Genomic DNA, 26306 nt, shown 5'->3' with positions numbered 1-26306 from the left:
TTTCCATGGGCCTTGGCGAGCCGATGTTGTTGTTTCAAGAAATGTGCTTCGCAAGTTGGCATGCTTGTCGTGTGCCACGTGTTTCCAGCTATCTTAATCTTTATGCAACTTTTTTTCCAGGAGAACCAAAGAAAAAGACGATAAATGACGTAGACGAGATTCGATCGTTTTGAAACACCATATACTAAAACAGAAGCTTTATTCTTTTTTCGGACTGACTTTAATAATGATTTACGGAATAGTGTTTGGTGTACAGTTCAGTGGGTTCAAGATCGAAAAGAATGCATTGTATGGATGTCCGAGACCACTATTGTCACCTTTTGGTAGAGAAGTTTCGGCTAACGAACGAATAAATTTCAATGGGAAGGATGTGTATGAAATTTCTCACCAGTTCTGCACCTTTGTTCTCCTAGCACGGCCTTCGGCAAGGGAATTGTAATCCCCCTCGTGATTGCTTAATGAAATTTAACATACTACTCACAGCAACAAGATGCATCTTTCTTTTAGGGAGCTCATTCCCCAAGAAACTCCACAGTTAAGCGTGTTTATGGGTGACCTCCTGGGAAGATTTTCAGGGTGCGCATGAGTGAGGACAAAATGCAGCCGGAAGAGCTTGTGTTGGTTCTTGAGGACAATTGTTGACCCTTGATTCGCATTGGTGATTAACCCGACTCCGTCAAGGGTCGGGGTGTTACAGGAATCACTAGTTCTGCACCTCTATTCTCTCAGCACTTCCTTCGGCAAGGGAATCAACCCTTTCATGATTTGACTTGACCTAAATTACACAACGCCCACTTGAAAACTAAATGACCTGAAATTGATCCATCCCGAATATAAACATGGTAGAAAATGAACAATTGATATATTTATTTATATTAATATAAATATATATTTTAAAGTTATCCAACCTAGATGATCTGACCTAAACCGACCCAAAAGACTCCTCACCCGAATACGACCCGGTCCAACTCCTTTGGGTACGACCCGATCTTGAACCAAATCACGTAATTAGGCGGTAATCAAATGACTAGACTACTTAACTAACGTAAACAATCGATGGAAATCTAAACGGGTCCGCAACTCCCGGTATAAGTGTATCACTGTGCCAGATATTTTTTCTCGCTCCTTCTTTCGATTTCCCGAACCCAAAGGAAGTTTCTCCCTCTATGCAGACTATGCCTCACTCAAGGAGACACATCGTTTCTCTCTCAATCTTCCCTTCAATTTTTATTCCTGCGATTTCAGTTCAATGATCGCATTTCATAGTTTGATTCTACTACGCATTTGATCAATCATCGCTCGACTTTCACACAAAATTCGATTCATTTTCGAAGAGTTTTGATGATTTTTCTGGTTTCAATTTTACTCGCGCCTTCAATCGCTTTTCTAGGGCAACGATTTTGCTGATCAGAGTTATACGGTGCGATTTTTACCTAATTCTGTCGTTTCTTCGATCGATGTTTTTAGTGCTGAGATATTTGCATTTGTTCATACGCTTTTGCCTTCATTTAATTTGCATTTGTTCTTCTCGATTTGATTTTAGAGGTTCCTTATTGTGTTTATCTGTAATTATCACTCCGTCGCATTTTGACACATTTATTTTTGCAAATTTTGCTAGATTTTGCATATAGGTGTTGTTTGCCGCTTAATTTTTGTTGTTGAGAGATGAATATGGTACAATAATTAATAATAGATGTATAATGTATTATTGTTGAAACAGGACTTGCATTGAAGGATTCTATCATCTTAATTCATCGCCGAACTCGTAAAATCGAATCCTTCATTGGTAGTAATGCAGCACTTTGAAATTACTTTGTTTCTTATTTGTAACTATAAGCCTATCACGTCATTGTTAAATGTTGACCGTCTCTTTATTGACATTTTTGATGAAGGTGAATGAGGAGAGTATTGAGGAAAGCAATTTGGAACATACGTTACTCTTTATTTGCTGGTTACAACTCACAAGTAAGTATTCCTTGGCTATTATTATTTACTTGATTAGATTGTCCTTCACCTTGGTTCCATATATAATATGGATTACTATAGTTCAACTTGTATATAGCTTTATCGTAGAAATAAATGTTGTGGCATATTAATCTCTAAAATATCAATATAGGTTTAGATTCCATGTACTACTATGTGAAGAAGATGAATTGCTGATTGTATGTTTCTGGTGGCTACCTAGTTAGTTAGTTTGATGATAACTGCATAAAATACCGATGTAACAAATATTTTAAGTTCTTAGTCATTTTAGCATATATGTTATTCACTGGCTGCAACTGTGTCTGTGGTATGGAAAACTTGGCCATCTACAATATACAAGGACTTTTTATTTGCCGTCTTTGTGGCTTTCATTGGAAACCTTGGCCATCTACCATTCCATTCCCCTCCAAACCATAAATTATTTGTCTAGGTGTCTTAATTTTCCGGTTCAGCCTTCAAATTGGCACATTTCATTCACTGTGGTAGATGATGCTTAGCAGAAAGGACATTGGAACTCGTTTGTTACAGGTGTTATACTTGTTCAAACAGTTTTCCATTCAGTTCTTTTAGGAGTTACTTTTCCGATTTAATTAAGAGTATGTGGTGAGATATGGTTTTATTGTTTGAGAGTTTAGAACAAGGGCCATTTCCATAGAGCCTATCCATTTTTTGTTACTGGACAGTGTATGACTTTGACTAAGAAAATAGGTTTGGTTTGGGTTTTTTGGATCGATATGATAACGAGACTAAAAGGAAGGAAAAGAGCCCATAATTCTACTCCTCTCCTTACTGGGCTTTCTTACTGTTTACTATAGGATGTTTGAAATTGACTATTCTAGATTCTTATTAGTTACGAATACACTTAGTTGAATGTTAAATGTAGTAATGCTAAATTAGTCATTTCAGCAAGTTTTGGAAGATGTATGTTGTCAATTAGGTCAAACAAGGTGAAATGGAGGGAGTACTTCATAAAGAAGTCAATCAACACAATGTAAGTAATATGTTTGAAGTATCAGCCAAGCATTGTATAAGCAAGAAATATGAGCATGAACAATAGGCACACACGTAGTCACTCTAAGTGATACATGCTTACCAAAGTTTCCTTTAGTCCAAGAGGTTTTACTAAGAAATGCTGTACTATTTTCAATATTACTTGTCTATCTAGGTTTTAGTTGCTATTCTTGCTATTATTCATCACATGTTTAGAAACAATTACAATGCATATGCACATAATGCACCATGGGTGTATAATATAAGTACTAGGTCTTTTCTTTTGTATAAGATACACATTAATGTAAGACGAAGATATAAGTGGATGTTTTTTTGGTTTCAAAAACTCCTATATCCCATTAAGTTGTTTAAGAACTGTGTTAAATAAGTGATTGAATTGGAATGCCTATTATTTTTCTCTTAGCCTCTTTAAAATCCTACAAATCCCTGGGAGAGGTAGAATTGGTACATTCATATAACCTAGACATCGGGAGACTTGGTGAAGTGATGAATTTTTTCTTCAAGGATATGCGGAAAAAAAGTTGAAGTTGCAAAGTCTTATGTAGTTGAACTGTAGTACACGCCTTGAAGAACCTTAAAGACTAGAGAGCATACACTAAAGAGTATGGGTGATTATCAAGTCAAGTTGGGAATTGTTTGTGTTCGGGTCAACAGTGGCGGATCTTGAACAATTTTACGAGGTGGACCAGTAACAATATAGTATGGAATACTACAATTACACTCAAATTTAAGGGGGCCTAAAATTAAAAATATACTAGGTAATTTCCTGTTCGAGCCCACCTAGAAATTGTAAGAGACTGCGGGTTATTATTAAACAGTTTGAAGGACCTGAACCTGAACCTGAACCTGATGTGTTTAACTAGACTAGACGGATTAGGGTCATGCGTGCCTGATTTGTCTTTGTTCGTGTCAACCTGAACCTTATGTCTAACCCGATTTCTTTTACTCCTTGAATTTACATAAAAAGTTAACCCATTTAATCAGTCTATTTCGGGTCAACCCAAACTATTATATATGGCATTAAATCTGAGAAAATATACAAGGGGCAACTTGAGAAAAATATGAATTTGATAGCCGTCATGAACATAAAACAAAATCAAAGTCAGTGTATAAAAAGGTGCACCTAGGCTCTAAGGCGCAAGGCATTTGGAGCCATCGCCTTTTATTGTTTGGGCGAGGCAATTTTTTTTTGATGAGGCGCACCACGCGCCTAAGGCGCAAAAGGCGCACCTGGTGCGCCTCCCGAGGCACACGCCATTTTTTCACATTTTTTTTTTAACTTTTTATTAGTGCACCTCACTTCAGTGAGGCGCAGCGAGGCGCGTCTAAAGCGTTGGGAACTCCAAATTGCCTTGGTGCACCTTGAGCCTTTTTATTCATTGATCTAAGTGTAGATTTAGATATTAAAATTTTATTACAACCAAATCGAATAATCAAATAAGATCCACAAATCTAAATGTGGCGGGGATCTCCAAGTTCTTATCTTCAGCCGATGATTGTGATAAGCATATGTTGCTAGAAATTTCCTTGAATGGATAATCTAAACACACAAAAGAATAAATGATAATGTTATTAATATTTTTGGAATATAAGACAGAAAAATTATTAGATTTTAGAAGTTATAATCAACATAAAAATCCACGAAAAATAGTCAATCTAGAAAGTAACTTAAATATCAACATATAAATAAAGAAATTACTATATAATCATGTAATTACCCACGAAATTACTCTCAAACAAAGATATATGTCCACCAAGTTGCTCTATGATCAATAATATTATAGGCGAATTGGTCTATAATGAGCACAAAAATCCACGAAATTAAAAATAAAGAAAAATTCCACGAAAGCACTCTTAAAGAAAGTTAGAAATCCACGAAGTTTATAAAGTAATATATGCACATAAAATGATAAATGTAAATATATAAGTTTATCTTAAATTAACAAACAAATCCACCGATGTATACATTCATGACTAGAAATTAAGAAACTACTCTCACTCTCTAAAACAACTATCCCCACACTTTGAAATTTATTAGATCTATGGCTTCTCTTGGTGCAAAAAAGGTAATCTAAATTTCTAGACCTGGTTTCTTAATTTCTAGTCATGAATGTTAGAGAAAGAATTTGATGAGTAAGAGCCGCTCTTATGAAGAAAGAGATGAAGGTTGCAAGTAATTTTGAGAGTTGGTACTGAGGGTTAAGGTTAGAGTTATTTATATTTAGGTTGATGAATTTGGGTTTCGGCCAATTTAATGCCAAGTAAATATGCCTATGTAATGTGCGGTTCTCTTTATGATCCATAAAAATTCCCTACCCGACCTGATATCGACCAATTGAAACTAATCAAGTTACATGTTTTCGGTTGGGTTTGGGCTGAGTTATCACGTCCAGTGAGAGCTTTTTCCTGCCTACTAAAGCGTTGCTAGTATGAAGGCCTAATGTTTGAAAGAGTGTGATTTAATGGGAAATGGTATATGTAACCACTAAAAAGTACGGAGGGAGTATATTTTGTGAACAAATAATCACTAAAAATATCATGTTCCATAAACTACATAATTAAGTACCAAAATGTTTTTGGCCAATTTGTGCAAAAGAATGGTGTAACGGGAAAAAATGTCCCAACGCGGCAAGTCCTGTTATGTTACGGTCGACGCGGGGAGAAGTACATGTTTTTTGTCACATTGCTATGCAACGGGGTTCGTAGAATGTGAAACCAAAATCTTGCAAAATGCCGTTACGTGACGGGACGATCGAGTTTTAATTCCATGGTCCCACTATCCGTAATTCTACTTGAGACAAAATCATGTCTCTTGGCACTACGCATTTACTCTTAACTTACAAAATGGAATGGAGTATGTTAATGCTAAAACTAATGGAATGGAGTATGTTAATGCTAAAACTAAAGGATTGGACTATGTTAATGCTAAAACTTAATACCTCTTGGAATAGAAGTTCAGCTATTACCATCAAAACGAAATGCATAACTAGCCTTACCGGATTAGATTCACGGGTACCCCCCATGAATCTCGAATCGGTTTTCCCATACCGAATCGCGGTTCTCCGACGACCAGATTCACTGTGGTTAGAGACTAAATTGCGCTGGTATTGTCGTGCCGAATCCGAAACCCTATTTTACCGATTGAAGGTCAGGGAAGGCGTGAGAAGATAAAAATGTGTATGGGGCTTTTGTTTGATCAGGAGATACATGTTGATTGTGATCGTCAATTATTGTTCTTTCGTATTCTCTAAGCCTAAAGATTTCTTCTATTTTCTTCATGTGCATTGGTGCCTTAGTCTGGTGGCGGACGGGTGGGCTTTGACTTTATATTTTTTATGTTTTTATGACGGATGTGAAAGGTTAATGCACTTGGGTTGTTTTTCTTTCCTTTATTATATTAACCATTTTTTTTTCGAGTATAAGTATTAATACAAGATCTTTATAATATTTGATATTTTGAACAACTTTTTAAAAAAACCCGAAAAAGAAAAGTTCCAAACCCCTCCCATGAACCCAAAATCATCCAACCCACGAATTGCGAACCTAAACCCGTACCTTGTAACAAAGCAAACCATGAATTAGGTAACCGTTTGCATAATAGTTACATGTCACTTTTTTTTACATCGGCTACACATAAGCAAAATAAAGGCAAACACAAAAAAAAGGAAAATTAAAAAACTAATCATTTCCCATTGGGAACTCTTGGATATAGCTTCCAAAAGAAGGTGCTTCCTTAGCCAGACTGTGTGCGTGTTGAACCTGTGCTCTAATGTAGGTTTAAAACATTTTCGTTTTCCGCATATTCTGTCAAGGAGAAATGGATCCATTGTTGCTGAATTTCTTGAGTATAATAGTCTTTTAAGTTGTTTATTAGCACAACATAGTCTCTAAAAATTGTGATTGCGTCAATGGATTTAGCCAGAGTCCATTCCATTCCATTCCATTCCATCCCAACTAAACATCCTTGAGCCTACTACAATCCATTCCAGCTATCCTAGTGGTCTTCATCCATGAAGCATCACTAATTGTTGTATCCACAACATCCTCTCTTCCAATGTTCGCATGGAAAAAACCCCGGAGAAATAAGCGGATCCTTAGAAGTAGATGAAGATCTAAAATCCATTTCAAGACTTTTAATAAAGGAGTTGTGGTGATCCGCTGATCCATAGCCTCCTCAATGATGATTAAGACCGATTGAAATGTTCCCAACTGATTTCTAAATACCTTATTATTTCTAGTTATCCAAAGTTCCCTTAGATTGGTTATAAAGACATTCAATCTATGACTTGATTTCACATCCAAGCTTATAAAAAGTTGGATATAGTAGAGTATCCATTCTTTAAAAGAAAAAGTTGTGCTAGAGGACATAAGCGGAAAACATGTTGTATATCTTCCTCCTGAAAACCACAAGTGTCACAAACTGGGTATATGAGGATACCTCTCTATCTCTAAGTTAGGCCTTCACAACAAGCCTTCCCCATACTAATTTCCACCCCCAAAGCTTCCACTTTAGGATAATTTTAGGAGACCAAAGAATCTTAAAGAAATTATCTTTGGAAGTCTCGTCTCATCTCCTCATCCAGACCCATGTGCTGAAGAAGAGCATAACCAGTTTTGATTGTGAAACTACCTAATTCTGTGGTGAGACCAAACCAACTGGTCATCCTTGTAATTCTATGGACATGATACTACGAGCATCTTCAACCTCAAAAATTTCCCAAAACTTCGTAATATTCCCGCTATTGACCGAAGCCTTCCAATGATACGCGTTACTGAGGCAAACCGCTGAAGAGAAAAACGGATGCCGGCCTTCAACCCGTTTATCTCTTCCATCCATTACCATCTTCTTGATCCTATCTTCCAAGAACATACCAACAAAAACAAATTCTCTGCTTTATGAATTTCTCTATAGCCCCAATAAATCTTACCTCGAACTGTAATTTTCCCACCAGATGTCAAAAACGATTCTCCTCTTGCACGATAGATATGGGACAACACAAGCTTGCTTCATTAAATAAGCTTCATTAAAAGAGGACACTTTCCTTATAACTAGACCACCCAGACCACGAGGCAAATGAAGAACCTCCTTTCGAACCTAATGCATGCCAGACGTTCCTTGTTTTGCCCATAGAAAGCTCGCTATCATAGCATCAATCTTGTTTTCCACTCCCATCAAGATTGTATGTAATATTCTTATGTCAATGTAATTGAATGGAATATTCTTTTATAAGGAGCACATAAAATAAAGTGTACTTTCCACTTTCTATCCTTAATTTATACTCCCTCCGTCCCTTAATACTCGACCTGTTTTGACTTTTTATACTATTCACATAATACACTTTGACCCTATTTTATTTCTAGTATATGAAAATAAATGTTAGTATATAATATATTGTTGGGTTCATCTTAATATATATTTTCAAAATATTAATATTTTTACAAGTTTTTATATTATGTGTTAAAGAAATTGGTGGTCAAAGTTGTGCATCGACAAGCGTGTCTGGTCAAAACAGGTCGAGTATTAAGGGACAGAGGGAGTATGATCTTTTGAGTAGATTAACCAATTTCCTTTCATGTACTTTAGTCATGCTTAATGACTTAATTCAGTAAATCTTAAATTCACCCCACTTTGTTCACTTATAATTCTTCTAAATTCATTTTGATATATATTTTCATTACTTATGTCTCTTGATACATTCACTAAAATTAAATTTAATTAAAGTGTAAAAGCATATCTAATTTATCTACCTTGAAAATGAAAATTGGTTTTTTCAGAGCAATGTAATATTAGCAAAGAATTTAAATCATTCGGGCTAATTTAGGTTTTCCTTCATAGTATCTCCTTATGACCTTATCTTGGGAAGTATAAAACCTTTAGGTGGAGAGTTTGAATAATATTATGTTAAGAATCATGGTTCACAGGTAAAATTTCTAAAACAAAGTACCAAAAGACTAAATAACAAATCATATTTGTATGTCTTAAATATACCTTGTTTGTTGTTTAAAGTGTTCCATGCAATGCATAATGCATCAGAACAAGAAATAGTGATAACTTATGAAGTAAATTTGGGATATAACTATTAAAAAAGTTAAGCCAATTGCTCCATTTCAAAATTGTACATTGTATACCTTGGCTTTTTAAAAAGCTGGTATCCGTGAAATTTTTCATAAAGAACTGTAAGAAAGAAGAATTTATAGGGTGCACCCAAAGGTTTGTCACTTACTCCTAATCACCTTTGAATGCATACACCTCACTCTTTAACGTCTTCATGTGTGTGTGGCTGTTCTAAACCAAACACACCTTTTGTGTCTGGCTATTCTAAACCCAAACACACCTTCATGTGTGTCTGGCTATTCTAAGCCAAACACGTCTTTTGTGGCTATGCCCTAAATGAGATAGTGTTGACTCAAACCTGAATATTCAACTAACTTGTAACAACTAAACAATTAAGAGAAAACGGATCATGATTTGAATATTTAGAAGCAAAATTCTTTTTTCTATGAAGAAATGATCGTAGAATGCCTTCTTGCTTTAAGCATATATTACAAGTTAATTCTTTCAAATTCTATATATTTTAAATTAATCAACAACAAAAGAGGCTATGTTACTTGGACTCGGGTACAAGTGTCGGACACGGGTACGTGTCTAAGTGTCCGACTCGGCTAAATTGCGAAAAATTTCTAGGATTTAAGTCGAAAATGAAGTGTCGGAGTGTCCGTACCCATGTCGGAGTGTCGAGGATCCGACATAGGTACTTGAGGTAAAATGAAGAGTCGGAGTAACATAGAAAAGAGGTATACAACAAAAGGACAAGGTATCCTAAAAAGACCCAAACACAAATTGGAGATTACCCAATTTCTTTGAATCTCCTCAACTGTATAATCCTTAAAAGCCTTTGCCTTTGCTCACAAAGATGCTAAAAAATTTATTTGAGACAAATGCTCTAGAAAAAATTCAAGATCACCATCACAACATTTTGCCACAACATCTTCTCCTTAGGATTCCCTCATTATGAATTTGCAATCAATCTATAACATTTAAAGGACAAACCAAGTCTCATTTTGCAACTGAAGAAGCCTTCTACATTTGAAGTAAGGCATTTGATTTTGAAAAGTACTTGTAAAAAGAAATGAAATGCAAGAAAGATAGGTGCTAAAGATATACTAATGAAAAAATAATCTATTGATGTGTATTGGTACATCTTAGATCCAAACGTAGTTCAAAATTTTCACTTTAAAGTGTTAGGGAGATATTTAGTTGTAAATCAATATTTTTTATATTTTTATTTCATTGAGTGTCATGAATGGTTGAAATATGTAAATGGTATATGAAATTGACATCATGTGAACATCCTATTCAAACGTTTATCAACAGTCACAGTGGTTGCCAATCTTGCCATTAATTAAGAATTACATTCCTTCAAGCACTAAAGCCATATGGATATGCTCAAAAATTGTCCACAGCTATAATGCTTGTAGGCTATAGTGACTTAAAGACAATTTATAGACAATCTTTGTCTTCACTTAAAAAGTCGTTATTTATTATTTTTCCCAAAGGATTTTCAGTGACCTTAGAGTGAGGGTTGAATTTGGTATTGTCGGTCAAAGAATGGCAACTAAATGCTTTTCAAACTTGTATATTTTAAGCTAAAAACGTAATAGAGGCAAACAGTATATGGTTCAATGGACAATACTTTGATTTTTTTTTTTTTTTGAGTTAATCATTAAAATTTTAATTTGTAACTCGTGACTATTACTTTCTCCGTTCCAAATTAGTTGACACGTTTCATTTTGCATAAGGAGAAGTGAGAGAGAAAGACAGAAAACAACAATACCCCTCAATTATCAATTAAATTACCCACCCTACTCACTGCCCCACCTACCCATCCCCTTACGCATCTCCTTGACTAATAGAACAACCAGCCGCCCCCACCCCGCCTTCTGCAGCTCTTAAATACTTCTACCACCTTCACAACCATCACGCCCATCTCCCTTCCTCCCATCACAACCTATATCCATCCTCCTCTTTCTGTTTCGCTGCCTACCTAAACACAACCATGAAAACAAAGATCGACTTTTCCTACCCTATTTCGCCCTTTTCTTTGCAACACCATAAACTTCGACCCAAACACTCTTATAGCCTTGCTTACAGATAGTCAATGGTAGATTCCCACCATCGTCACCTCTTATTGACACATTGAAAGCACCTATTATTTTTGGAATTGTCAAGTGAAATGCTATGAATCAATATTCGAGGAGAGGGGCACTTTTGGTATTATCTTATGAGTTCGTTATGAATAGCTTGGGGAATAAGCTAGGGAGTAGTTAGGGAAGAAGTACTATATGTAGAGCACATTAGAGAGAGAGAAGGCATGTTGAATATTGTTGAGTGAATTGGTTGAGCTTTTAAGAGCTCATTGGGAGAGAAATCAAGCCTCTCGAATGCTTGAATATCTGTTACTTGTAGTTTCAGTTTATTAATCAAATCTTCATGAATCTACCATTTTTTGGTTTCTTATCTATGTTAATTCATAACATGAAATTGGAGAATTAAAGAATTAGGGATTCAACTTATCTTAAAAATAAAAAAAGATCGAGAAGGAGAGAAAGATTGAAGATGGACGCCGACTTTGAGACGACCTTTAATATTGAGTGGCTTATCGCTCAAAGTCGCCCATTCCCCACTCCCCGAGTGGGTACTATTGCTTTTGTCGAAAATGTGCCTGTTTTTCCATTTGTTCTCGCGAGATTATGTATAATGGAAGGGAAGCCAATAGGTGAGGGTAAAAAGAAGAGAGGAGGGGGAGGAATTGACTTATTGACGCGAGAAAAATGGTGACCAAGAGGAGGTGAGAGAAATAAGGGTTAAAAAATAGTGAGGGTAACCTTTGACATTTTAATCTACATAACTGACCTAAATATAAACGTGTCAACTAAAATGAACAGTCTCAAAGAGGGATGTGTGTCTAAGTAATTTGGTATGGAGGAAGTATGTGATTACTCCTAAGATAATTGAAGACCTCTTAAATTATTTGTTTTATTTTTAAATACTAGGGTCATGGGAAGTGTGATCATTGGACAAAAGGGTAACATTGGACTTGAAGCATGTAAGTGTTTAATGTACATCATATAGCACAAGTAAAATCTATCCGAACTTTAATTTTTACAAGGTTTATATTTTTTGTCATCTTTTCTGTTTGATTGAATCTCTTAACCACGGTTATATAGGTTTCCCGTTAAAAAACTTTATTTGGAAGGAATAGGTCCCTTTTAACGTGTCTTGTTCACATATTTCCTTCACCATAGCTTGTCAGTTTGGGACACCTCTTTCCGGTGTATAAAAAGTATAGGGGACTTGGGGTTGTTGAATAGTCAAGTGTATTATGCAGTAAGTTTGTGGGAGGGAGGTTTTTTAAGGGAAAGGAGATGGTGCTTGGTGAAATGCTATTATGTCAGCAAGGGGATATGGAGAAAACGAGGCTAATATTGTAGGACAATGTAACATCGTTAGCGTCTTTATGGGACATGATGGCTAGGGCTTTCAAAGAGTAATTGATAAGGGGATATAGAGGAAAAGAGGCTAATATGTAAATCCTTTTTATGTTTTCTTTGTTATGACTCGCGTAGTCGCGTGTCCTCTTGTACATTCTTTTCTTAAAAAAAGGTATAACAGTAAGGGGCAAGTTTCCTCTATAAAATCACGTTACATATTTGAAAGGTAATCATAGGGTCATACAATGTGTTTTGAAGTTTATGTTTTTATCATGTTCCGAAAAAACATACAACATGTACTAATATATATATATATATATATATATATATATATATATATAAATATATATTATAAACAAACATACATCATGTCCTAAGTTGTATAAGAAAAATCTGTTTATTTACAACTTTGCCGTTAAAGAACTCGGCTAATCACACGGTTAGATCCCTCCTAATCCAATGGCCTAGATTCATTCTTATATAAGTAGTGTACTCATGTAGAGAGTTTTTTTCACCGGATCCCTCCATATATATATATATGTACACACACACGTTACAAAACTTAGTTCAATTTAAACTACCAATTGATTTTTTTCTTAGAGTTTCAAATGTCAGAATAACAATAACATACTTTTTTTTTGAGGGAATAACAATAACATACTTAGTACAAAACTAATTCCATTAGCATAGAAGATTAGAAGTGATGGGTAGAATGGGAAGGAACTACCTTTTGTGGGCCATACCTATTCTTGGAGCTCATGTTAATTGTCAAAGTATACTTCTCCCTCCGTCACTTATTGTTTCCCATACACCAAAAGTGCTTTGTTAAGAGTTGAGTTGTGTGGAATTGAGAAAGACAAAAGTGGTGGGACAAATGTATTTTATATGAGATTAAACTTGTGGTCTCATGATCATTTTTAGTATTGGAACAATCTTTTAGGGATGGACCTAAACGGGAAATGGAGCAAACAAAAAGGGATGGAGAGAATATTAATTTAACACAATGTCTTATAAGGAAGTTTTACTCCCCCCCGTGGAAGGGTAGTTGTTTGTAGAAAGTGGTAGATAATAGGCAAGTATTATCCCAAAAGGTTGGTTTTTGTATACATATCCCAAAATAATATAACATACGTCTAGTCTGCAGGATGTCTTTACATATGTTGTTGGAGTGTCTGAGGCCTATTGTCCTTTTTTATGTTATGTCAACACAAACATTACCCTAATGTCCTAATTGCTCTAAAGCGATTCCTCCCAATTGCAGAATGTAAAGAACTGGTTGTAGTCTTGGACTCTTGGCCCTTGTGATGTTAGATATTTTTTTAGATTGTTACTTGATCTTCAATGCATTGTCTACAACATTGTGTCTTTGTTTCAATAAGTAAAATGTAGAGAGGCCATCATGTTTAGACCACGTACTAGTCCTAAGATGCTAAGAGCAACTCCAATGGTTGTAGTTAGGGACTTGCTTACAATTGACAAAAATCTCAAGCTATTGGCTTAACTATCGGAGTGATTTTAATAAACTAGCTTGGCCAATTAATTAACTTTGGTAAGCTAATTTGCTGGGAGAAAAACTGCCCAATTGAGAATTAAGTTATAATTAAATTAAAATTAAATGATTAATTTTAAAAGTGGACCCATTTAAATATCAAGCTAGTTTGGTAAATTAACTTGTCATAGGAATACAACTAGCTAGAAGGTGGCATGACCATATGTCATATGACAAGATAAGTTGACAATTAGCTTGCCATTGAAGTTGCTTTAAGGACAAAAAAGTTATGTGGACATCCTAAAAAGGAATACTTGATGATTTTTTTGTGGACGGAGTGAGTTTTTTTTTTTATACTGGTCTTTTGTTGCCTGGTTTATGTGTCCTAGAGGGAGTAGGAAAATTCAAATGTGCCAGAGGACACTTTCATAAATAAAAGCAAGCAATTAACTTTCGAGAATAACTGAATGAGTCTAAAATGGTAGATTCTTTGATATCTCATCTTTATGTTTTAGATCTTCAAGAGGAGTTTGGTCTTTGTTTGATGTACTTTTACGTAGACTACTAGTTTATTCATAACGAGCAATATCTTGCTCTTTAATCAAGCATTTTCCTTTATAATGATGTTACTGAAGGCTTGATAAAAATTTATGTATTTATTCCAAGTACTCGTATGTTTTAATAAACAAGGAGGTGTCTGGTGCTGAACTCTAAAAGTTGGACCCTCTTGTTATTTGTGATAATGGATTGGTGCTACTAAAAATGTACTTTGTTATTCACTCTAAGTGCAGACAAGTTCAATTGTTTTCTGTCCTAAAGTGTAGCCTTATGAAGAGAAGTGCTTGTTTTCTACTGTTCTATTTCTTATTAGCCGCAAATAATTATTCTGGACTATTCGAGAATTTAGTTTGTATACAAAACTACATCTGCACGCAAATTATATTGTTGTGGTTGTTGAACTCATGTGTTGTGGGAATTGTAATGATAGGAAACCGATTAAAAGTAGAAATGTTACAAGAAAAAAAGAGGAGAAAAAGTAAATTATCAAGTGTGATTATTTTACTTGGTTTAAGTCTGAGAAAAGTTTGTACAAACATAGTGTGACATAGACAGTCTTGGAAATGTAGACTATTCTAAATTGTAGTTCTCTTTCCTGACAACTTATCCACATTCTAGATACAAATCTCACTATCACCACACTGTCTTACCTCTTATGCTAATAACATCTTTTTTCTTGCAGTTTCTTTGTCAATTCACAATCAGATGGTCCCTGTCTTCTTCCATAGTCAGTGTGCACATTTTGCGCCTGTTGACCATGTACCTGTAAGTTCAACATTCATGTTAGTGATTTTTATAAGTCTCTTGAAACATATATTCCAACGCTGTTAAAATGAAAATGGGAGATCTTGCTTTCTAAGTTAATCACCCAATACTCCCTAGTCTCCGACTCTCCGACTCTCCGTGAACCATTGATTGTTTTAAAAACATACAATATTTTTTAGCATTGTAGTTGTCTCCTGTTGTATTCACGTAAAAGTAAAAGACTTAATTGATACCAATTCTACTTCGGCTCCTGTGGAAGTTTTGTCCATGGTACCTGTTTTCGTTGCAGTAATAGTGAAATCTCATTTTCACTCATTCGTGTCAATCCTATTCATGTGTTTTTGTTACTGTTGGCATTAAGGCTACTTAACATATTCATCTACCTTGAAATTATAGCCACATGAATTCATTCTTGGGCTTGTGACAATCCTTTTGCCTATGTCCTTTTCATAAATTACTGCATACTAAAGGTTGACTTCGGTATTTTTCTTTCTACTTTCAGTTGTTGTGCTGTTAGCTATTCCATTCCTATGGATGTGCCTATACATACACATGCATAAATATTATAATGGCTGGCTGTATGATGAATGGGAATCTGTTTTCTTCTATGTGAAGTATAATCTCTTCTTCTTCTGGGTCTCTATGCTACCTCACTAATACTGAGATAATGAAACATGTCTTAAGAAGTTAAGAAAGTGCGGGAACACACTCCAATCCCATATAATCTGGATATTAATTGTGCTGAGTTTCTTGCACGAAGAGATCTGAAGGTAAGAATAAGTACTTCAAATATGGAACACATTAACTTCTTTGTTCTTCTCTTCATTACATGATGATGACTTATTATTTTTACGAAGTTTTGGATCTATGCCACTATCTAATAATAGGAGCAGAAGGTTGGGACCTTGGGAATTTGACCAAGATAGGTGTATTTCCAACTAAGCCACCTCGTCTAGTACAGTTGTAGTCTGCTGCAGCAAAAAAATGAAAGAATTTGGGGTCAAAGTTCTGTGAGTGGAATAGGCACTGCGGTTTAAAGTTGTTTCTAGTAAGTCATGTACCCCAACTTGACAGCTCCTGATGATGCATGATTTTGCTGCTGTGGCAGACTAAGCTGTAGATGGATAGGTCCATTTGAATCATCTTCCATTTCTTCACCTTCAATGAGCATGGCACCGTTGGCTGCACTTGTATCTCCATTCCCGTAAACCTGAAAAATAAACTCATGGCAATTTTTATCTTCTTATACAGTAACATTTTTCCCATTTAAGAATGTGTGCATTTTTCTTAGCAAACAATTACCCTTTTGTGCAGTTCTATATTTTCTTGACGAATAAGATTTGCCTTTTTGTATAGCTCCAGATTTTCTTGGTGAATCAGCTCCCTCTGTACCAATGTCACTGAATATTAGGTATTTGTCAAAGATAATGTGCATTCGTTGTAACTTGAACAGTATTAAGTTTGACCTTATGATTTAGTTCTTGTATATCGCTAATCAACAGTTGGTCCTGCAAAAGAAAGACTTATGAGTCAGATCCCTCTTTATGCTGGAGGATCAGTTTAGAAGTCATCCAGCTTGCTTGAATACCTTTTTATTACGGACTCCTCGTAAACTCATTTCGAGTTGGTTCTCAAGATTCTGTAGATCTTTGATTGTCAGACCAGAGAGCTCTTCCCCCATAATTTGGCTACAACAATAAATGAAAAAAGTCATGCTTGTGAAGAGTATATAGCTTAAAGCAATGCATGAGGATAATACAGTATCCTTACCTTACATTTATCTTTTAGATATGGGTGGGAGCATGTCATAAGATTTTATTCAGATTTTTTTCTTACAAGTATTGACAACAAGAAAAATTATATATATGAAAATATAAATGAAATTAAATTCTAATAATGAATACTAATAGTGAAGTAGTATATTGTTAAATAAGTTTTCGATAAATAAGGTGATCTGATGCTAATCTGTTCTTTTTGATATAATGTTTTCTGAAATAAGCACTTGAATGTTAAAATATGTTGGACTGAACTATGTAAGCATGGTTTTGTGATAGATGTGACCTTTTGTTCCCTTGTTTGGCTAGTCGTCTTATTATCCTATGTAGGTGTTGTGTGTTTTAGTGCTAAGTAGATAGTCATGTCAGGAGAGAAGTCATACCGGTGGCTTTCTTGCAAGATCTGCAGTTGCTGCTTTAACATTGTCACTTCCTTTTGCCAAAACTACCAAATAGGAAAATACAGTTATGCATTAGATATTGCTAGGAGAAGTTGATGTTATAATGGGCTTATATAGGATATCACTACAACTCTTACAATTGTTACTACTATTGCCTATGTAAGAACTATTCATCAGAGTTGTCAAAACATTTTTTGGTGGTGATTCTTGGTATGTCACTTATTTAGGCTGCATGCTCTGTCGATATTTTTTTCGAACTTGTGTGCCTCTTTCTCTTTTCAATCTAAGTATCTTATCGAAGCTCTTTCTGTTTTACAGGCTGAAATTTCAGTGGGATTGATTCGATGGATCAGACGTGTGCTATTTCCTAGAGCTGTCGTCTTAGATCAATAGGTATGTCCCTAAAATCATTTTTTATGGAGAGAGGTAACAAACATGTGAGATCCACTGTCATATTTTGAATTTATGACTACATTTCTAGTATGCTATTGAAAGCAGTCTGTAAGACTAATCTCTGTAAATGCAGAAAGGAGGCCATGCTAGCTTGTCCATTTGAAGTTTGTGTTGCCTTTACCACGATTTTGATCTAGGGATTACTGAGATGAAGCGGATGGGGTGACTAAAATTTAAATGGTAAGATCTGTCTCTTGGTTCTAAAATACCAATGTTAGACCGAGTAGATTTTTTTTCCTAACAGATGGCTTGTATCCTGAATTAAGGGATATTTATTGTATGTATTAGACGGTGACTGATATCTTGGGGTCCATACCACCAAAGTACCACAACAATGGTTTTCTCACTGACATGGATACTTTGCACCGATGTATTTAGGCTCTATCTTCTTAAATGTCACCGTTTGAGGTCATGCGACAGTGACGATGATCAATTGTTCTCTAAACAACGCTAAAGATGAACACCTTATTTCTCCTTGACTATCTTAATTGTATTTTGTGAAAGTTATTACCTTGAATGTTAGAAGCTAATAATTAAACTATATAAGTAGATGGCTAGAGGCACTGATTTCAAACGGTGTAGTGGTGTAGTATGTGGAGTAAAGAGTTTAGGGAGGATGAAGTCAGAAAGGTTATCTTTGATGTGGGTCTCGTAGGCCTCTAGGCCTATGGTTTTGTTAATAATTTGTTTCAGGAGTGCTAGGATGTTATCAAGGATAATTGCCTTTTGAATTTAATTCAAATATTCCCCAACGACACTTACTTTGCGGTGCAATGCGTCATGGATAAAGCCGTTTCATAGAAGCTAAGCAGTTTATTTATCCTTTATCAGTATCCTCCCCCACTTCTTATTGGTAGTAGTGCAAGTCCAAAAGTCAAGTTGTTAAAATTAGAAAGTGGACTATTATTTTGGGATGTATCATAATAGAAGTGTGGGCAATTAAAGGGAGACAACGAGATTACCTACTTATTTAAGGGGGTGTTTAGTTCGCACAGGGTAAAAGGAATGAAATCAAGAGAGGGGTAGAGAGGAAAAGAAAATTAGTTCTCTTTAATATAAGGTGTTGTATGCTATGTTACTTGGACTCGGGTACAAGTGTCGGACACGGGTACGTGTCTAAGTGTCCGACTCGGCTAAATTGCGAAAAATTTCTAGGATTTAAGTCGAAAATGAAGTGTCGGAGTGTCCGTACCCATGTCGGAGTGTCGGATCCGGTACGGAGGTCGAGGATCCGACACGGGTACTTGAGGTAAAATGAAGAGTCGGAGTAACATAGGCTGTATGGAAAAGATTTTGTCACTTAAACTCTCACCATTGCGCCACTAAATTTTCACCATACCCATCCCAATGCTCCTCCCTTGCCCCACTCTATATTTCAGCGGTATGCCTCGCCCAAAACCCTCCCCCGTTCGTGCTGCTGTCCCATTCTCTTTTTTCTCCTTCACTTATTTTTTCACCACCACCATGATTGGTTAAATTTGAGGTTTTAAAGGTCAAATTCGAACATGAAACCTCAAGATCTGGAGTACTCATGGTTGAATTTGACCATCTAAAGCTATAATCTACATTAAGAGAAGATAATTTATAATTTTCACTCTTGATTTTTTCTATTTCGAATTTTTTTTCGTTATGGGTTTTTGGATGAGTGCGGATGGTTTTTCGTATGGGTGGGGGTTGTTTTTCAGATGGGCGGAGATGGTTATTGGGAGAGTGGTGTCTTTCGGGGGTGGGGCTGTGGTTTCGGACTTTCGGGTGGGCGGCGGTGAGTTTCTTATTTGGATGTTGGTTTTCGGGTAGTTGGTGTGCGGTTCGTGGGTGGTTTGACTTGTTAAGGGTAGGGGTAGGGCCACGACAGTGGTTTTCTTGAGGGTGGTGGTGGCGGGAAGGTTGGTAATGTGGTGGTCAGTTAGGTGGGGGGAAAGGAAATGGAAATACCATGGGGGGGGGGTTGTGGGTTATCGAAGTGGAGGACTTTGGGGGACTGAAGAGGGTAAAGGGAATCATTAAAATGCAATTACAAACAACAAGGGAATAAGCTCTGCTCATTTCCTTTCCTACTACCCGTACCAAACGCCCCCTAAGTGTTTCCCCTTTAGAATTCGTATTGGATGACAGTAGCTTATAGAATTAAAGAGGTGGGTGGTTTGAAGAGAGTCTCTACCCTTTCCTTAGAAGCAAGAATGCATTGCTAAGTTCCTATTTAAATAACATTCATCTCTACTTTCTCTCCGTTAGTGATTCCGTTAGTGATTGTAAACAAGGCTGAGAATAATTGCAAAAAACCAAAAAACAAGGCTCAGAATTTGAGAAGAGATGATCTTTTGAGTTAGGATATGGTTATAGTGGTTCCCTGTTTAAGTTGATTCCTTTTAGCATTGTATTATCAAGAAATAATTATGGTTAGTGTCAGACATTGCGGGATGCTCATTGTTCAATAATTCTACTCATGCTTGTCCATATAAATTAGCATACGAGGTTCTACGATGTATTGAAAAGGGAGAAACCTTTTTGCTAACGTTTCACTTGTGCATTCCTGCCTTCTGCAAGACTGCAACCCATAATGGTTCTTTATTTTTTTCAATTTTTATGCAAACAACTCTTGGGATGTTTATTTACGTAGCTCTGTTCATGATTGGGGGTGGGGTAGAACTTATTTGGATAACGAGGTTTTAGGCTTCCATCTGTTTGAGTTTGAGGATTCAGGGGTGCGGATAGGTAATTCTCCGAGGATTCTATGTTCAGGCCTTTTTGGTTTCCGTAACCTTGCGGCTGGATGCATATCCCCTTTACCTAATTAATTTGAAAGGTTAAGGTTTTTTCCTTCGGATGAGGGATTTTGAGTTGAACTTTAGGATGTGCATTTTTCTATAATGCGGAAAGTTTGGTCTAGTGACTTGCAAGTTTCTGATGCTTTAGCATGTGTTACTATCTCCTTCTAGGTTTCACTGATTAATACTCCCTAGGAAGTATTTGCCTCTCATATATTTGTGGGTGGGAGCATATGAATAGGAGGGAATGCTATTCCTGTTAATGTCATGTATGCTTGTCCTAGAAAGATCCATCAAGCTGGAATTGTATTTGTGATAACAAGTAGCATGTATGTGAATGCAGTACCTACATTTAAAACAAGAACAGAGCAAACGTACCTTTATCTCACAGTTTGGATTTGGCACTTGATTTTCTTCTTCTTTAGCCTTGTTATAGCGGTCAATCACAGATATCATGCTGGCGAAGAAAAAACCAATTGCCATCAGCGGTGTTTGTATATGAATTTGAATTACACTGTTAAAAAATCTTGCCCAATGAACAACTTTTTTTTTTGTTGCTTAATATTGGTAAAGGTAAACCCCCATATGCGTGTATACCATTTAATGTCTCTGCCCTTTGGAATTTTGAATCATGAATCCAATATTGTTCCTATCATCATTTTCTCAACTTGGATGTTAGAAGAGTCTGAATAAGGTTCTGGTGACTAAAGCAATTCTGCAATTGTGTATTGTTTGGTATTGTAGGTATGTTTGGGAAACAGGAGCACTGCTAGCCAAAAAGAAATTCAGTGCCAGTATTAGAGCTAATCCTTGAATAAGGGGAACCACCATAGTCCATCAGTTGGGCTCAATAGGATAATTAAGAGTTTACAAAGGTAGACTCAAATATACGAAGTATCTGTTTATTCATGTGCTTTGAGCTTTCACCTGTCTACCACATCTATCTTTTAGTCTCCTCACAATTGTTTATTTTCCCTTTTGTTAAAACTGAATAGATTTGTATCTCACATTTCTTGGCGATGATTGCTTCAATACTGCTGGAGCTCTCGGCCTACACTAATCCATTCTACTACGCTAGCTAAACTAGGTATGTTCATATAATCCCTAAACCAAAAATATACTCGTATGCTTTTTAGATGTTTTACCTAAATGAATGTCACGATTAGATCCATAATATTATGTTTTAAATTCTTTAACGGGTCTTCCATATACATCTCCCAAAAGATTTAAGGAGATTTAGTTCCCAACAAATGTTTGTTTATCTGAATATTTAAAGATTCTTCGTGAACCATACATACCCTCGAGTCTCAACTAGGCTTTCTTGCTACACATCGATTTCATTGCCATCCACATAAGTCTCACCCATATTTATAAGATGGGAAGTTCGTTTCTCATGTCTTATCTGTCTATCTGTACTAATATGTTGGAACAAGAAGTTTTGCATACCATGGCGCCACGTGTCATCTTTTTTGTTTTACAGTTTTTTCTTGAAATATCCCGGAGTATGAAGAAATTCACCAAATACACCACAACTTTTCATAATACATAAAATACCCCTATTTCAATACTTAATCTACCAAGTAACGCCGTCAACCCCTAATCAACTCACTTAACACTAACTAACCCACTCATTAACCCATTTTTTCTCTTTATCTCTCTTCTCTCTCCCCCTTCCTTCTTCCCTGGCCTTTCCTCCATGGCTGCCCACCCACCACCCAAACTTCAAATAAAAATTATAAAGGGAAAAATGAGCATATTCTTGAAAGAAAGAATATAAAGAGTAGTATCAAGTTGAAGTTATTATGATAACAACACAAACACATTACAGTTAACATCACATCCCAGAAAGAAAGAACAAAGGAGAAAATGGTGGGATTGCGGACTGCTATAGTGCTCATCATATTACCGCTGCTGTGACGCTTATTAAGACAATGGTGGTCGAACTTCCAGAACGAGAAGACAAAGAAGAAAAGGATCCCGTGTAGGGTTCTAGAAGGAAGTTCATGATGGCCTTTTATTGGGAAAGCTCTTAATTTCATCACCAACCCACCGTCACCGAAACTCCAAAATCGCACTCTTTTCCTTCGACACAGACTCCACCACCACCACCACAAAACTCACCTTCCAAAACAAAATACTCCTCATTTCACTCGTATCCACCACACTTCACTGCCGTAATTGCCGTCGTCTCCTTCGCCTTCCTCTTCTTATCCGCCACTGCCGCCGCCAGCTAATCGAAAACCATCCAAATCACAACAACACCACCACTCAACATACAAAGCCCAAACTCCCAATTGTAATCCTTATCTCCTCAGACGGGTTCCAAATTCGTGTACCGATTCAAAGCCCCAACACCCAACATAGAAACCAATAATAACCACAAAGGAACAACAAGAATGATGGCAACTTAACTCGAATTTGTAAAAAAAAAAACGGTTGATGTGATGTTCTTTACCCAAGAGTGAAGGAGGAGATTGAATTTTTGAATGTTTGTCTCATTTTTGTTCGAATTTGTTCATATCAATGATTGATGGTGTGGAGGGAGGTGGGCTATAACCGGCAGACAACATCTAGGCGAGAGAAAGGTATGCTAGAGTAAGGGGGCGAGTAGGTAGTGGTCTCTTATTCCACTACTTTTTAGAGGGGAGTTGGGACACTTAAGCATTGTTCTCTTCAGCTTATCAGACCAGACTAGAAACAGACCCAAAAAAAGCAAAAAGCACCACACCAGACGAAACCAGGAAGAATCCGAATAGACTAGACTAGACCAAAAACTAGAAAAATCACACCAGACCAAGTGAAGAGAATAAAGTCTTATCCGAGATATTAGTTTCGTGTCCCTATAAACCTTTGGTTAAGGACTTGTGTTAGTGAAATATGCTAGTTATGTAGTAAGACTATTCAACAATGGATAGTATCCTATAAACGTGTTTTAGAAACTTCAGGGAACTAATGATATGTTAGTACATAAAGGGATTTCATGCTAAAGAATAATGGGGTTTGGTATTTGGTATAGGTGTCGTAGTGGACAAGAACCAGAGAGGGAGGAAGATTTGATTGAAGGAAGGGGGCGCTAGCACTAACCCTGTCAATCTAAAAATGTCATCCCTTAGGTTGGAGGAGTGGGTGTTAAGGGGATTTGAGATATTAACCTATACATCCACACCTAGGTGAACCTTTTGTGTCTTAACACAAGATTTGTATTATTTTATCTCATTAAACGAAAAGAGTGAAAATGAAGTTAGGAGAACAAAGCCTTAATAACAAGTCTCTTGGTTATTCTTGTTTTAATAACGATTAGTTCTCAACTATCATGTATGGGACCTAGTATTTTCTCTTTAGAAACTAAGGAACCAGAGCCCTTTTAATCGAAGGAAGATTACTAATTCTAATTCTTAATCCGGAGTAGTATGCATTACGTATGTAATAATATTTTTAATCGGTAAGGATAAAAAACTGAGGCCATTTAGTCTAACTACATAGGTCAACACAAGAATAGAGGGGGTAAGGGAACTTCCCACTGCCAAGTACAAATTGTGAAAAACGAACTTGCCTACCTGCCTACCATATCCACCAAGCTTGTAACCTTTAAAGTCTCAATTGGATTTAATTAAATAAGAGCGTATGTTCGTGAACCGCACAGCGTTTATCTCTTCTGAGGCAGCATCATATTTTAAGCTGCAATTGTCGAGAGAGCATGTGGCAATGTACTTAACCTAGGTAAGATAACATCAAATATATTCCAGTGATGTCCATTATCTATGGTACTAAATTACTAATTCCTATTTAGTGGCACCTATATAATTTATCTTTTCGTATCTACCAATAAATTGTCTGTTAAATGTTACTCCTAACTTCTAACACTACTGTAAGATTGTTGTACTTTTTCTACAATGATACGAATCGAAGTATAAATATTTCCACCTTCAAACTGGTATTAATAGTTGTTCAGTACATAATACTAGTGAGATCGAGCAACAAAAGGGGGTTTGAGTAAAATGTGTGTGCCTATTGTTTGGATGAACACAAAGTGTTACTTGGTGTAGTAAAGAAGATTATATTATGTACTTCATCAACCATTAAAAATAAAAAGTTGGATGGAAGAGGTGTATGATATTGGCTTTTTTAGGCTAGTAGCCTAGTAGTACTATTTTAGTGCAAAGAACTTAATTCATAACCATAAGTTTGTTCTTACTAAGATTTTTTGCCATGTCGTGCTAGTAAGCTTCCTTACAACAATAACTTTAAGATCTTTTTGTTAGTTGCTTAAAAGATAAGCTTGCCGACGTGTAGGCCAGGCCGTTGGGATCATGTCGGCCTCGTGCCAAACTTCTAACAAGCAACATGGCCACAACGGCACAACACCTCGTCGTCCCGTCCCGGACCAACTTTGTGTCGGGCTCGGGCAGGCCACTTGCTGGTGCGACCCATGACTAGCTCTAGTGAGATATTGTATTTAGAAATATTATCGAGTTGAGTGACATTAATTGAATTATTTGATTAATTTCGAAGGGTTACTCGAATTCTATTTTTATCTGAACTTACCGATCTATGTATATCGTATAAAAAATGAGGGATTATATTACTTGAGCTATAGAATATTACTTAGTTGATCTACAGTCAAGACTACATATCCTTAATTAAGCTTAATGAGATTGAAATCATTAAATTAATTGCTAGTTCAGAAGAGGAATTCAATAGAATCTAGAAAATGGAACTCATCCTAGACAATAGTGTCGAAAAACTCAAATATAGGTGTGGGGCTCCCACTAACCTGTTGCTTGCAAATTCATAGAGCTTCCCTGTGCTGGAGAAAATCATGACCCCAACTTCTGCATCACAAAGTATGCCTAATTCCTTGGCTTTCTTTAGCAACCCGTTCCTCCGCTTCGAAAATGTCACTTGCCTGCTTGTCGTATTATCGATCCTTCGAATCACGATCTTCCCTCTTCCCATTTTGTTGACCAATTGCTCGAAAATCTACCTAATGTCGAGAAATCACAGGAAATACAATTGGTTGAAGGTTCCAATCAAATTGGGGAAAGAAAACATTGCAAGAAAAGTAAACAATGAGAGAAGAATTTAGCATGTAATTTACCACAAAAGGGAAGGAAAATGATTGGAATTTTCGGAACACCTGAATAAGTTTGAGGACCAAAGAAAAGGGGGCAAAAGAAGAAATACTAGTACAAGTTGTTATGCTTACTTGTAAAAAGGCAGCCAAAAGAAGAAAGAAGGTTTTGAGGTTTGCAATAATCTGGAAATTGATTTCTCTTTGAGCTTGATTTTGATTTGAAATCGTGGTAAATAGGCTATAAAAGGAAAGTGTTTAGTTTTAATACGTAAATGGAAATTAAAAGAGGGACAGAAAACATATATTTTTGGGGGTTTGTGATCAATCACCTATAAGAATCATTTTCTAATTCATGTCATTGGCTACTGGAAGTAAAAGGGTGGCCTAGCTAATAGATCACCGACGTGTGGCACTTTCCTAGGTTGCTATTTTTAGTATTCTAATTATTTCGGAATTCAGAACAGCAAATGACGTACGGATGTCCCTTTTTTTTAATATATCCAAACGACTAAGGCCCTTTTGGTGTCTTGTTTCCAA

The 26306-nt window shown here is 36.3% G+C and overlaps 1 protein-coding gene and 1 long non-coding RNA gene across 14 annotated transcripts in view; one reads left to right on the top strand and one right to left on the bottom strand.

Annotated features, from left to right (window-relative positions):
• The first annotated feature begins 1095 nt into the window (after positions 1–1095).
• Positions 1096–26306, top strand: part of LOC110791665 (uncharacterized) — a 44391-nt gene continuing 19180 nt past the window's right edge. For 2 of the 9 annotated variants that reach the window (XR_002534217.2, XR_002534197.2), the window contains exons 1-8: positions 1103–1420; positions 1721–1786; positions 1893–1965; positions 15216–15298; positions 17793–17867; positions 18001–18107; positions 21440–21570; positions 21691–21782. This is a non-coding gene — a long non-coding RNA (uncharacterized lncRNA). Of the gene's footprint in view, positions 1421–1720; positions 1787–1892; positions 1966–15215; positions 15299–15982; positions 16710–17792; positions 17868–18000; positions 18108–21439; positions 21571–21690; positions 21783–26306 lie in introns of all 9 variants that reach the window. The other 7 variants (XR_008928547.1, XR_008928546.1, XR_008928548.1 and 4 more) reach the window with 7 other exon arrangements.
• On the bottom strand, positions 4045–26067 carry LOC110791346 (MADS-box transcription factor 23). 5 transcript variants are annotated; one of them, XR_008928545.1, is made up of 11 exons: positions 25794–26066; positions 25470–25679; positions 21074–21152; positions 17457–17518; positions 16887–16986; positions 16765–16806; positions 16601–16684; positions 16360–16508; positions 16203–16269; positions 15184–15296; positions 4045–4534 (listed from the first exon to the last, which is right to left on the bottom strand). XR_008928545.1 is itself a non-coding variant. In XM_021996248.2 (10 exons), exons 2-9 carry the CDS (start codon positions 25649–25651, stop codon positions 16251–16253), a joined length of 717 nt encoding a protein of 238 aa, XP_021851940.1. In that variant the 5' UTR covers positions 25652–25679; positions 25902–26067; the 3' UTR covers positions 15017–15296; positions 16203–16250. The 5 variants fall into 5 exon arrangements, 4 of the variants coding, with proteins under 4 accessions (XP_021851940.1, XP_021851810.1, XP_021851996.1 ...); XM_021996248.2 differs by lacking the exon at positions 4045–4534 and having other exon boundaries at positions 15017–15296; positions 25902–26067; XM_021996118.2 differs by lacking the exon at positions 4045–4534 and having other exon boundaries at positions 15017–15296.

Source organism: Spinacia oleracea, chromosome 2 (genome assembly GCF_020520425.1).
Source record: "Spinacia oleracea cultivar Varoflay chromosome 2, BTI_SOV_V1, whole genome shotgun sequence".
NCBI classification, from domain to species: Eukaryota; Viridiplantae; Streptophyta; class Magnoliopsida; order Caryophyllales; family Amaranthaceae; genus Spinacia; species Spinacia oleracea.
The sequence above is the reverse complement of the archived record's forward strand: the minus strand, read 5'-3'. Positions and strand labels throughout refer to the sequence as shown.

Excerpts from the sequence above, each read along its gene's own strand:
- LOC110791346 (XM_021996248.2), bottom strand. The coding sequence starts at position 25,651 with ATGGGAAGAGGGAAGATCGTGATTCGAAGGATCGATAATACGACAAGC. Across the intron at positions 16,685-16,764 it reads TACAAGAACTAAATCATAAG|AGGGAGCTGATTCACCAAGA; the intron begins GTCAAACTTAAT and ends ACATTGGTACAG. Across the intron at positions 16,509-16,600 it reads ATATAGAACTGCACAAAAGG|GTTTACGGGAATGGAGATAC; the intron begins GTAATTGTTTGC and ends TTTATTTTTCAG.